Here is a 12,979-nt window from a genome sequence, read left to right on the forward strand (position 1 = left end):
CCTGATTGCCATTACAGAATCATGTTTACAAGGCTGGGATCTGAATTTTAAAAGGTATTTGACATTTCAGAAAGACAGGAAGCTTGGAAAAGGTGGTGGGGTTAATTAAGCATGACATTAGTACGGTAGTGAGAGATGGCCTTAGCTCAAAAGAGAATCAGTTTGGGTAGAGATAAGAAATAGGAAAGGTAAGAGGCCACTTGCGGGAGTAGTATATAAGCCCCCTAACAGGGTTTATACTGTAGGACAGAGTATACAGTGCTACGACCACATGGTATGATGTAGGTGGTTCCCACTGTTCAACTCCCCATCTGACTGCAGTTGGTGTTAAAGTTTAGCCCCTTGTTGTTTTATTTTTCAAATAAACACAGTGTCAGGTTTTCTCGTAGGTTTTAAAAGCAGAAACTCAATTGTTTATTGATCACTACGTTTTATCCCAAAATTGTTGCAACTGCATCCGTTCATGTATTTGCTCGTGACACACACAAGACGAGACCGATCGAATAGGGGACAACGAAGGCAACGTTTAATGGTTGGGGGGTGGGGGGGAAGGTTATGATAAACCTGTTGAATTCTCTTGGAAATCAAGTTCCTAATGGATGCAGGCCTGAGATGATTATAGAATTTTCTTTTGATTGAAGGTTCAATTGAAGACAGTGGGTAACTTCTAGCTCTCATTGCTGTATAATATGGATGTCGGATTCTGCAGCAGGACTGGCATGTTTTCTGGCTTGGCTGGAACACAAGCTGTTAGAATGTTGCTTCTTTCTCTCTCTCTCTGGCCATTATTTTTAAGGTAAAGCTGTTATCTCTCACCTCCTGTTAGGAGATGCCCTGGAATGTTTTAGGATAGGTGTAGGATGGGTCCAATTGACACCTCTTAGCTTTGAAGATTTGTCCTTTGTCTTTGTCAGGCAGTTTGAACACACAAAAGACAAATCCCTTTTTCTTTGGTGGCCATTTTGGACCATTGTTCACTTTTTAAAATAAAAGTTCATTTTTTAAAGACAAAGTCCATTTTTCGTAACTCTTCAGAGTTAGTCCATGGTTGTTGTATCATCACACTTCCAGTGTGTGTGACAAAAGGAAGAAATAAATGGGGCTTGTAAGAAAGATACTGCAATAACCATGGGTGACTTTAATCTTGATGTACGTTGGACGAATCAGATTGGCAAAGGTAGCCTGGAAAATAAGTTCATACAGTGTATTCGCGACAATTTCTTAGAGCAGTAAATTCTAGCGCCAACCAGGGAGCAGGCTATTCTAGACCTGGTAATGTGCAATGAGACAGGATTAAACAATAACCTCATAGTAAAGGAACTTCTAGGCGACAGCAATCATAACATGATAGAATTTCATGTTCAGTTTGATGGTGAAAAGTGTGGGTCTGAGACTAGTGTTTTAAATTTAAATAAAGGTAAATATAAGGGTATGAAGGCAGAGTTAGCTAAAGTGAACTGGGAAACTAGTTTAAAATGTAAAAGAGTAGAGATGCAGTGCAGACCTTTTTGGAGATATTTACTAACTCTCAGCAAAGATTTATCCCAGTGAGAAGGAAAGACTCTTTGAGAAGGATGCACATCCATGGTTAAGTAAGGAAGTTAAGGTTGGTTTCATATTGAAAGAAACACTGTACAATTCTGCGAAGATTCGTGGTAAGTCAGAAGATTCGACAGAATATAAAAAACAGCAAAGAATGAATAAAAGAATAATAAGGAGAGAGAAAGTAGAGTATGAGAGAAAGCTAGCTAGAAATATAAAAATGGGTAGTAAGAGTTTCTACAGGTATTTAAAAAGGAAAAGAGTAAGTAAAGTGAGTGTTGGTCCTCTCGAGAGTGAGTCTGAAAGTTAATAATGGAAAATAAGGAAATGGCGGAGGAATCAAACAGATTTTTTTGTATCTGTCTTCACTGTAGAGGATACAAATAACATTCCAAAAATAATTGTGAATCAAGAGTTGAAAGGGAGGGAGGAGCTTAAAACAATTACCATCACCAGGGAAAGGGTACTGAGAAAATTATTGGAACTACAAGCTGACAAGTCCCCAGGTCCTGATGGACTACATCCTAGGGTCTTAAAAGAAGTGGCTGCTGAGATAGTGGATACATTGGTTTTAATTTTCCAAAGTTCCCTAGATTCTGGAAAGGTCCCATCAGATTGGAAAATAGCAAATGTATCTCCGCTATTCAAGAAAGGAGGATGTCAGAAAGTAGGAAAGTGCAGGCCAGTTAGCTTAACATCTGTCATAGAGAAATTGCTAGAATCCATTATTAAGGAGGTTATAACAGGATACTTAGATCATAAATCATAACGGGATTCGGCAGAGTCAACATGGTTTTGTGAAAGGGAAATTGTGTTTAACTAAGCTATTAGAGCTCTTTGAGGAAGTAACAAGCAAGGTGGGTAATGGGGGACCTGTAAATGTGATACACTTGAATTTCCAAAAGGCATTTGATAAGATGCCACATCAAAGGTTATGAAACAAAATAAAAGCGTTTGGTTTAGGGGGTAACATATTAGCATGGCTAAAGGACTGGTTAGTTAACAGTAAGCAAAAAGTAGGGATAAATGTGTCTTTTTTGGGTTGGCAAGCTGTAACTAGTGGAGCATCACAGGGATCAGTGCTGGGGCCTCAACTATTTATAATCTACATTAACAACTTGGACGAATGGACCAAATGTGTGGTAGCTAAATTTACTGATGACACCAAAATAGGTGGGAAAGTGCGTTGTCAAGAGGAGGTAAAGAACCTCCAAAGTGATATAGATAGGTTAAGTGAGTGGGCAAAAATTTGGCAGATGGAGTATATTGTGGGAAAATGTGAATTTGTCCATTTTGGCAGGAAGAATAGCAAAACAGTATACTATTTAAATAGAAAGAGATTGCAGAACCTGGTGGTACAAAAGAATGGGTGCCCTGGTACATGAATCACAAAAAGTTAGTATGCAAATACAGCAAACAATTAGGAAGGCAAATGGAATGTTGGTGTTTATTGCAAGGGGAATAAAATATAAAAGTAGAGAAGTTTTACTGCAGCTGTACAGGGACTTGGTGAAACGACATCTGTATAGTTTTGATTTTGTTATTTGAAAAAGGATATAATTGTATGAGGCAGTTCAGAGAAGGTTCACTCAACTCATTCCTGTGATGAAGAAATTATCTTATGAGGAAAGGTTGAATAGGTTGAGCCTTTACCCATTGAAGTTTAGAAGAATGAGAGGTGATCTTTGAAACATAGAAGATCCTAAGGGAATTTGCTAGGGTGGATACCGGGAGGATGTTTCCTCTTGTGGGGGAGACGATAACTAGGGGACACAGTTTAAAAATAAGGGGTCTCCCTTTTAAGATGGAGATGAGGAGAATTTTTTCTCTCAGAGGCTCATTAGCCTGTGGAATTCTCTTCCCCAGAAAACAGTGGAGGCTGGGTCACTGAATTTATTCAAGGTTGAGTTAGATAGATTTTTGATAGACAAGGGAGTCAAGAGTTATGGGGACAGACAAGAAAGTGGAGTTGAGACAACAATCAGATCAGCCATGACCTTATTGAATGGTGGAGCATGCTCGAATGGCCTACTCCTGCTATGTTCCTAGAATCCTTACCGCGACAGCTAAGATCTGCCCTCTTACCGGAGAAGGACATGCCTGAAAAATTAGGCTGTGGTTTTTCTTTACAAAACTGACAAACATGCTGTGCATTTCCAGCATTTTCTGTGTATTTTTAAAAAATGTTTCAGTGGCTATTACACCAGTTAACTTTCTCTTTGTAATAATAGTTAGTGCATCAGGCTCTTCACTTTTATCTGTTAACAATCTCTTTTCTTTCTGGTTTGGTCAGTCCCATAAAGGAGCTCTCCTGTCTACATATTCCATTTCTGATGAAAGGTCTCCTCTTGAAATGTTGTTGTATCATTTTCAGATGTTAATGGATCTGCTGTGTATTTCCAGCATTTCCTATTTTTATTTCAGGTTTGCAGAATTTGTGGCTTTTTTATTTTGATCAGAGAGGTAGATATTATGCACTCTGTGCATTTAGTTTTAGTTGTTTCCAATATCAACCTGCTGATAGAAGGAATGATGATTTAAAAAATAAATGGCAGTGAGTCATCCATCCTCACTTTGTGTTCTGAAGGCAGCCTTTCTGCTGGTGCCTTCCTTCCCAGCTATACCAATGCCTTCATCCATACAGCCTTTCCTGTTATTATTATACAACAATGTAGTTTCTGCCCTTATTCAAAGTCAATACTGACCTTCTTCCACATCAGACTTAACACAGTCAGTAGTTTTAATCCTGAAATGTACTGCCCACAGCACTCTGCACCCCTGGGCAGACTACACCTTGAATACCATGTTCGTTTCTGGTCACTGAGACACAACAGATGCACTCAAGCATTGGAGATAGTGCAAAAAGCCACAGGCTGGTTCCCAGTTGTAAAGGTATTAGTTATGAGGAAACATTGGAAAAACTTGGACTCTTTTACCTTGAAAGGAAAGATTTGAGAGGTCTTCTTATAGAGACGTACGACATTGCAAATGGTATGAGAAGGGTAAGTTCAGAGAATTACTTTAAACTGTAAGTTCTTCACGCAGAGTGAGTCATTTTATTTTTTTTTATTGTTGGCCGCAAATCTTTTATACTTCATTGATTTTCTTTTCCTTCATGGAAAAGGCAAGGCAAGGTGCAAAATGAATTGTTGATTTGCTATTGCCAGTTGTTCATCTAGCGATAAAAGTTTAAAAAAACAACCCCCAGAGAATGATCAACACATGAAATAGACTCCCAGATAATGTAGTGGAAAAGAAAACCTTGGAATCATTTAAGAACCAACTGAATGTTACACAGGAGCACTTAAAAGATCATTCTGAATGAATGATCCTCATCCATAAAAATCTTGTGATCTTGTAACGAGGGGACATAAATATCGGAATAGTACTAGAACCATTAGTGGAAGTTAGAAGGAATGTCTTTATGCAGATGTTTATTAGGATATGGAATGCTTTACCACAACTGACAAGTCAATAACAATATTTAAGAGTGAATTAGATAAATACTTAGAGGAGGGGGAGTGAAGGAGGGAAGAGCATCCTGATGTAAGTTTTGGAATGCATTAGTCCAGGACCTCCTGCAAAGGTTAACCCTCACCCCAAACGGGTGCCTATGCTTCTATGGGTAAATCTTGGGCCCCCATCTACCCCACAGGCTGCAGTGCAAAAGTGCCAGTGTGGGAGATGTCTCGAACTCTCCCCCACTCCGAATGTGAACATTCCTGCCCCTCAGTCCCCTTTGTAAGGAAATTGGAACCTGTTCAAACATGCTCAATCTTTAGGTGGCCAAGGCATTGGCCCCACTTGCGCCATGAGAGGGCACCGCAACTCAGCCCATCCGGTCCTCTTCTGTATCCTGGCGAGTAATCGTCTAGAGGATCTCCTCCCGAACACAGGGACGCCAAGGCCAATTGCAGCACTTCTGTCATCCCGACTGAGGTGAGTAATCCAGCAGGACAACACTGCCCCCTCTCTATTCATCCTGGCACAAGACTACACTTGAACTACACGATGCCAATACTTTTCTAGGTCTTCCCATCTCTCTTTTTTTTATTTCCTTCTACTTCATATTTCTTTTTATTTTTAACTACTCACCTTTCTTCCTGTCTGACTGTTGGTGTTTCATTTCCTTTTCCACGTTTTTGTTTCTCCTTGTTTTAATTTGTTCTTGGAAGAGCGTGTCCTTCGAAAGTAATACGGATCTCAGCAAGAGAAATTTTAGCACAGCGCTGAATTTATGTCATGAAACAAATTAGACATGAAACTGGCTTCAATTTAATCTAAAGTACTGACTGCATCATCAATAATTTGATACGAAACCATTTACTTGCCCGCGCGATTATATAAAACAAGAAACTCCGTCACAAAGTAGAAACCCTTTTCAAAACAGAAATCCTTTTAGGATTCTATAGAAATCATGTAGCCTATTCAAAATAATGAAATTCCCTGACAAAAACCTGATAGAAGAAAACTTTAGAAAGCACACATCTTGAATAAGCAACCTACATAAAGCAGATTCTTTGTCATTGAAAACATGTACATCAAAATCCCTGTAAAAAGTCAGTGAGGAATGTAGACTCTCAAACAAAGACTAGAACTGGATAAACCCAGTAAAGCAGAGATAACAACAGAAAACGTTGGAAATCCTCAGTAGGTCTGGCAGTATCTGTGGAGAGAGAAACAGAGTTAACGTTTCAGGTCAACGACCTTTCATCGGAACTAGAAACAGAAAGAAGAGGTTGAAATAAGCGTTCGGTTTAAAGGGCTTTATGTTAAACAGTTCTGATTTAGGGTTAACTCTATTTCTCTCTCTACAGATACTGCCTGACCTGCTTGAGTGGTTCCAGCATTTTCTGTTTTCATTTCAGATTCCCAACATCCACTGTATTTTGCTTTAGTTTTCTGTTCTATTGATCTTGTTTTAAACAAAGATCCATAACAGACCCTGTAGAGAGCAAGTCAGTGAAATCAAAGATTCTGCACATAAGATAGCTGCCGCTGCAGTGCTGGGCTGCAAACTGACAATTAAAATTGTGGCTACATATCTCGCTCATTCCATCGCCATTTGTTAATATGGTAACAAATGGTCAGCCCAGGTTCAATGCTGACAGTACCCAATGACACGCCCTAAACGACAACCTGCCTACCCTCTGTCCAGGTGCTGACTTGACCGGCTGAGGGTTCTTCCTGTTCTTCTTGTAGTGTGTTTGTGTTAGCTGGGTTCACTCAGTGCATTCTCCCTCTCGCTGGTGCCTTTCCCATCTCTCAAAGTTTCGTACCAATGAGGGGACAGGTATTCTATTGATAGAATTAAATAAGGTCAGGGATAAATAAGTATGAAGTAAAATGAATGGCTGATATCAATGTCCTGGCCACATTTTAATGGTTAAATCCAGTTCGGGACTCAAGCTCAACCTCAAAACAGCAACTTGCATTTATATAATCACTAGCTGGAACAAGGTAGAGAGAACCTAAAGGATTCTAAAACGAAACAATGTGGAATTGTATAAGGAAAATGATTAAAATGTATCTGTATTCAGACGAACTCATTGCCCCATGTTAATAACTGCCCAGTCAATGGTCGGCGCTGCCAGTTCTCATGCACAGGTACATGGGGCGGTACCGAGTTCAGAAGGTTTCGTGTCTTCTGTAGAAATGTAATTGACATTTTAAAAACGAAATAGGTCAGGTCTGTTTCTAATGTTTGAAGTTAGATCATTTTTAAAGATATGAATTAAGCACGCAAAATATTTATTGACCATCCACGATCTCCAAACTATTGTATAATTACCAGTCGATTAGTATAACCCTAGCCTAAAACGTGAAGCCAATCGTTCCAAAGTGGCAAAGCGGCTGCAACAGTGTTGATCAATTTCCCTGTTAATAGATCGATCTCACTTACTTGGACATTGACTGGGGCTTAAAATTAGCGGTACAATGTCCTTCAAAAGGAAGACTGAAGTTGCAGCGATGGATTTTTCATTCATATAACGTGAGTGAAAAATAGATCCTGGCATCCCAGCTATGAGAAAGCCCAGGACGGTGCACGCATGCGCCAAACCAAGCTTCTTACTTGCTGGCGTAATTTGACGGGGGTTCAGGGTGAGATATAAGGATGGGTCCTGCAGTCTTGTTGGTACTTTCCGTTTGGAAACAGTTCCAATGGAAAAGGTGGAACGAAAAGCGAGCGGCGCCTCCTGTCCAATGAAATAGAAGATGGGATGGATGGCAATTTCATCGCGAGTAACCACTCGGACGCTTTGGAAGTAGCCATGGTAGACAGGGACAGAAAGGAGATACTTCCCAGTTTCCCTTCTGAGAAACTTCTCATGTTCAACAAAACCAACCATTCTCTGAACGAGTTGCCGAAGTATTTTGACGTGGATGAACAGGGCATTATTGGGGACGGTTCTGCTGCCGTGCGGATCACCATCTCTATAGTTTACTCAGTGGTCTGTGCTCTGGGACTGGTTGGCAACGTGCTGGTGCTGTATCTCATGAAGAGCAGACAGGGATGGAAGAAATCCTCCATTAACCTGTTCGTCACCAGCTTGGCAGCGACTGATTTTCAGTTCGTCTTGACCCTTCCTTTCTGGGCAGTGGACACTGCTTTGGACTTCAGCTGGCCCTTTGGCAAGGTCATGTGCAAGATTGTCTCCTTGGTGACGGTCATGAATATGTACGCTAGCGTCTTCTTCCTGACAGCCATGAGTGTTGCCAGGTATTGGTCAGTGGCCTCGGCACTGAAGCCCAAGAGGAAACTTCCCGGTTGCTCGGCTAAATGGATGAGTATCCTGATCTGGATTTCTGCCATCTTGGCCAGCATTCCACACGCCGTGTTTTCCACCACCTCCACGTTCTCCAACGAGGAGTTCTGTCTGCTTAAGTTCCCAGATCAGAACGGTTCTGCCCAGTTCTGGCTCGGCCTCTACCAGATCCAAAAGGTCTTGTTGGGCTTCATTATTCCTCTTGGCATCATCACAGTCTGCTACCTGCTCCTTCTGCGTTACGTTAGCAACAAGAACGTCAGCAGCTCCAGAACCAAGAGAAGGTCCAAGGTGACCAAATCAGTCACCATCGTTGTGCTTTCATTCTTTCTCTGCTGGCTTCCCAACCAGGCCTTGACCCTTTGGGGCGTCTTGGTCAAGCTCAACGTCGTTCACTTCAGCTACGTGTACTACACCACCCAGTCCTATATCTTCCCCATAACAGTCTGCCTGGCTCACACCAACAGCTGCTTGAACCCTATTCTGTACTGCCTGATGAGGAGAGAGTTTAGGAAGGCGTTGAAGGGCATGTTTTGGAGAATGACCTCCCCAACCATTGTACACATGCGTCCCTTCACAGCCACCACTAAGCCCGAACCAGATGATCAGAGACATGCTATCATTCCGATAAACCCAGTGCAGCCAGAGATTTTGTACAACCCCCCAGGGGTTGTGATGTACAATGGGCGATATGACATCTTGCCCGCCAACTCTGCGGAACGCCGGTATTAAAAGTCTCTCAGTGGGACGGATTAACTTGCTCTGTTTTTTTCAGAGGGACGATGTATTATCTTTCTAAAATCATTGTAAATGGATCATTCAGTGTAAGTCTGCCTCGGTTTAATTTTACACCTGTTAACTCACAAATGCTTATCATCTTGCCATTCTAGTTTATGCAGACGAGGTTACCACATTTGTTAATCGCTATGCAGTTGAAACCGCAGCAGTGCCAATTCCCAACATAACAGTTACTTTAGGAGTCAGATTCCCTTTTCCAAAGATCTGCTTTGACAGCTCAACACGAAATCAGCCGAGCAACGGATATCCGTGCTCTAGAACCGAATTAATAGCAGACCTACCAGTCAAAAGTCACTGTAATTAAACACAAATCATATTTTGTGAGACTTGTGAAATAATACCAGAAACCTGGTTGTGGCCATGTACAGCTCCTTTCGTATATAGCAACAAATCCCACGAAATAAGGTACTCGCGCTTTTGTTTTTTTTAAATAAACATTATATTGGAAGCATTGATTTCAGTTTCTTAAAAATAGTTTTTAACCTTCACAAACAATGAAAGGCAATAATAGGAAATAGAATTAAACTCAAATCGTATGTTTATTTTAATTTACTCCGAGTAACAAATTGAACAGAAAATAAATCAATTTTCTTCTACAGAACCATAGACTAATAATTGGACATCGGGTGCAACAACAGAACAGTGTGCTAACTTGTCAGTCTTGTAAAGCCCTGATCGGCACACAATCGTTTTCACTTCAATTTGAAGCCAAATGCGTGTTCCAATTTACAGTTTAACCTTGGTGTGCCTGTCCTTTCCGTTCTTCCTCCCTTTTCAGTCCGAGATGTTTATTACGATATTCTCCATTTTTAAAATAATTCGCCTTTCGCATGCTGGATGACAGATATATTATCGAAACCTCCCCAAACTGTGGAGTTTCTGGCACAATGGTATAATTATGATTCGTTATTTATTAACAGTAATAGTAGAACCGACACAATAATTTCGGTTAATTTAAAAACACAGAAATTTTGATGTATTAAAACTCTACTTTTGTGGATACCATGTTTATTGGAAGTTGTTTTGTACTCTGAATCTGCATATTTATGTGTCTTGGAAATAACATTGTCTTCAACACATGATTATAATCAATTCATACTTCTTACACATAATAGAGTGCCAGTGCCCAAAGATTCAAGTCTTTGCTACACAACTATAATTGCTTTCATATGCATCATTTTTGACAGTCATTATGTGGAAATTAAACCTACGAAACAAAATTATATTGAAAACATTGAGTGTAATATACTATTGTCAACTAGATGGGGTGTATAATGCTAACATTCTTTATTAATTTAGCATTGTTATACCACCTCTTTCGCATTAATACAAAACAGTTTCAAATATGCATTGATACATAAGTGGTAGCGTAATTCAAGAGTCAGGTTGGCAATCTGTGAATGGCACTAGATGCTCCAGGATGTACTCGTACAAACTTTTGGCTTCACACTAGTTATGAACATACGAACATACAAATTAGGAGCAGGAGTAGGCCACTTGGCCCTTCGAGCCTGCTCCGCCTTTCAATAAGTTCACGGCTGAACTGATTACTCCATATTTCCACCTACCCCCGATAACCTTTCACTCCCTTGCTTATCAAGAATTTATCTACCTCTGACTCAAAAATATTCAAAGACTCTGCTTCCACTGCCTTTTGAGGAAGAGAATTCCAAAGACTCACAACCCTCTGAGAGAAAAAAAGTTCTCCTCATCTCTGTCTTAAATGGGCGACCCCTTGTTTTTAAACAATGACCCCTAGTTTGAGATTCTCCCACAAAGGGAAACATCCTTTCCACATCCACCCTGTCAAGACCCCTCAGGGTCTTATATGTTTCAATCAAGTCGCCCCCTACTCTTTTAAATTCTAGCAGATAGAGGCCTAGCCTGTCCACTCTTTCATTGTAAGACAGCCCACCCATTCCAGGTATTAGTCTAGTAAACCTTCTCTGTACTGCCTCCAACACATTTACATCCTTCATTAAATAAGGAGACCAGTACTGTACACAGTACTCCAGATGTGGTCTCACCAATGCCCTGTATAGGTGAAGCATAACCTCTCTACTTTTGTATTCAATTCCCCTCGTGATAACAACATTCTAATAGCTTTCCTAATTACGCGCTGTACCTGCATACTAACCTTTTGCGATTCATGCATTAGGCCACCCCGATCCCCCTGCATCTCAGAGCTCTACAATCACTCACTATTCAGATAATATGCTTCTTTTTCATTCTTCCTGCCAAAGTGGACAACTTCACACTTTCCCACATTATACTCCATTTGCCAGGTCTTTGACCATTCACTTAAGTTAGAGTAGAAATGTAGTCAAAAGTAGCATTATACTAATAATCATTGAATCATACAGCACAGAGAGAAGCCACTCATCCATCATGTATGAGCTGACTCTTTGCAAGACCTAACCAATTAGTCCCACTGCCCTGCTCCTTCCCTATGGCTCTGCATTTTTTCCTTTTCAAGTAAATAGGTATTTCATTTGAAGTCAGTGGTTCCTTTGTCTATATATTTAAAAATGAGATTCCACAAGCTAGAGTTGGTTGTATTGATATAAAATAGTTTTTGGGTGCACGTTGATGCAATATCATCAGTATAACTCCAGAGTCTGGATCCAATCTGACTCCAGAATGCAGTATGCCAAGCAGTATGAAACTTTCTCCAGGCAACCGTCTCACACTAAAATAAAAGCAAAATACTGCGGATGCAGGAAATCTGACACTACTCAGGATCAGCACCAGATGAAAAATCACAATGGACAGTCTTAAGTGAATCTTAAAAATATGTTCATGCTTTCCATTCAACCTCCTAGCTGCTTACTAAACTAATGGTACAGATAAAGAGACATTCCCTTCTGCACTATTCTAACTTAAAAAAGAAGTGTTGCTGGTGAAGTAGAGGATATCTAGATGCCTACTGAGAACTCACCTGGTGTGCAAAGCGTAACTTGCAGCCTTAAGTTTATTTCTGTTCTTGTTCCCTGTGAACCTGCCCAACAGAGCAGTAAGTATAACTGCAGCCTAAGAGCAGTGCTTAAAACAATAATTTTCATTTATGTAGCACCTTTGAGTAAAACTTTCCAAGGCACATTACAGGAGCACTAGCAGTCAAAATTTGACACAGAACCTTATAAATGAGATGTTAGCAAAGGAGAGCAAAAGCTTGGCCAGAGAGGTTAAGTTTTAAGGAGTGTTGTAAAGGAGGACAGAGAAGTGGAAAAGTAGAGAAGTTTAGTGAGAGCTTAGGGCCTAGATTGATGAAGGCACAGCCGCCAATAGTGGAGCAATGAAAATCAGAAATGCACAAGAGGGCAGGATTAGAGGGAATTAGAGAGTTCTCAGAGGGTTTTAGGACTGGTGGAAATTATATAAGTAAGGAGGAATTTGAACACAAGAATGAGAATTTTAAATTTGAGGTGTTGCTGGACTGGAAGCCAATATAGGTCAGTGAGCACAGGAGCTTGGTAAGGGTTAGGATACAGACAGCAGAGTTTTAGATGAGTTCTAGTTTACAGAAGGTGGAAGAATAGAAGCCGGTCAGAAAAGCATGAAAGGCTGTCAACTGACAGGAAGAAATCATTTTACTAACAAAAAAAATGTTCTGTACAGACCTATATATACGGAATTGTGTTTCTAATTTCAATGCAGACCTACCACTGGCAATTTTTTTTTAATGCTAGGGAAGAACAGAACAGAGCATTCAAATGTAGACATGGAAGTTTGGGTATTATAATTAATCTCAGTGCCCTTGGATCAGGTTGGGGAAATAAATAACAACCTTACTGACTTCTCATTACTATCCAGTGTTTCTTAAGGAAAGGTCTTCTCATGGATATTGGGTGAAGACAGCTGTGGTATCCTTT

General features: G+C 40.4%; 1 protein-coding gene across 1 annotated transcript; it reads left to right on the forward strand.

Moving 5' to 3' along the window:
• Positions 1-1,275: 1,275 nt before the first annotated feature.
• Positions 1,276-9,041, forward strand: rxfp3 (relaxin family peptide receptor 3). Its single transcript, XM_068008854.1, has 2 exons — positions 1,276-1,352; positions 7,886-9,041. The coding sequence occupies exons 1-2, from the start codon at positions 1,276-1,278 to the stop codon at positions 9,039-9,041; spliced, it is 1,233 nt and encodes a 410-aa protein (XP_067864955.1).
• Positions 9,042-12,979: the final 3,938 nt, after the last annotated feature.

This window comes from Heterodontus francisci, chromosome 1 (assembly GCF_036365525.1).
Source record: "Heterodontus francisci isolate sHetFra1 chromosome 1, sHetFra1.hap1, whole genome shotgun sequence".
NCBI lineage: Eukaryota > Metazoa > Chordata > Chondrichthyes > Heterodontiformes > Heterodontidae > Heterodontus > Heterodontus francisci.

Coding starts and splice junctions, on each gene's coding strand:
- rxfp3 (XM_068008854.1), top strand. CDS start 1,276: ATGTGCAATGAGACAGGATTAAACAATAACCTCATAGTAAAGGAACTT. Junction 1,353..7,885: donor AGCAATCATAACATGATAGA/ATTTCATGTTCA, acceptor GTTCAACAAAAC/CAACCATTCTCTGAACGAGT.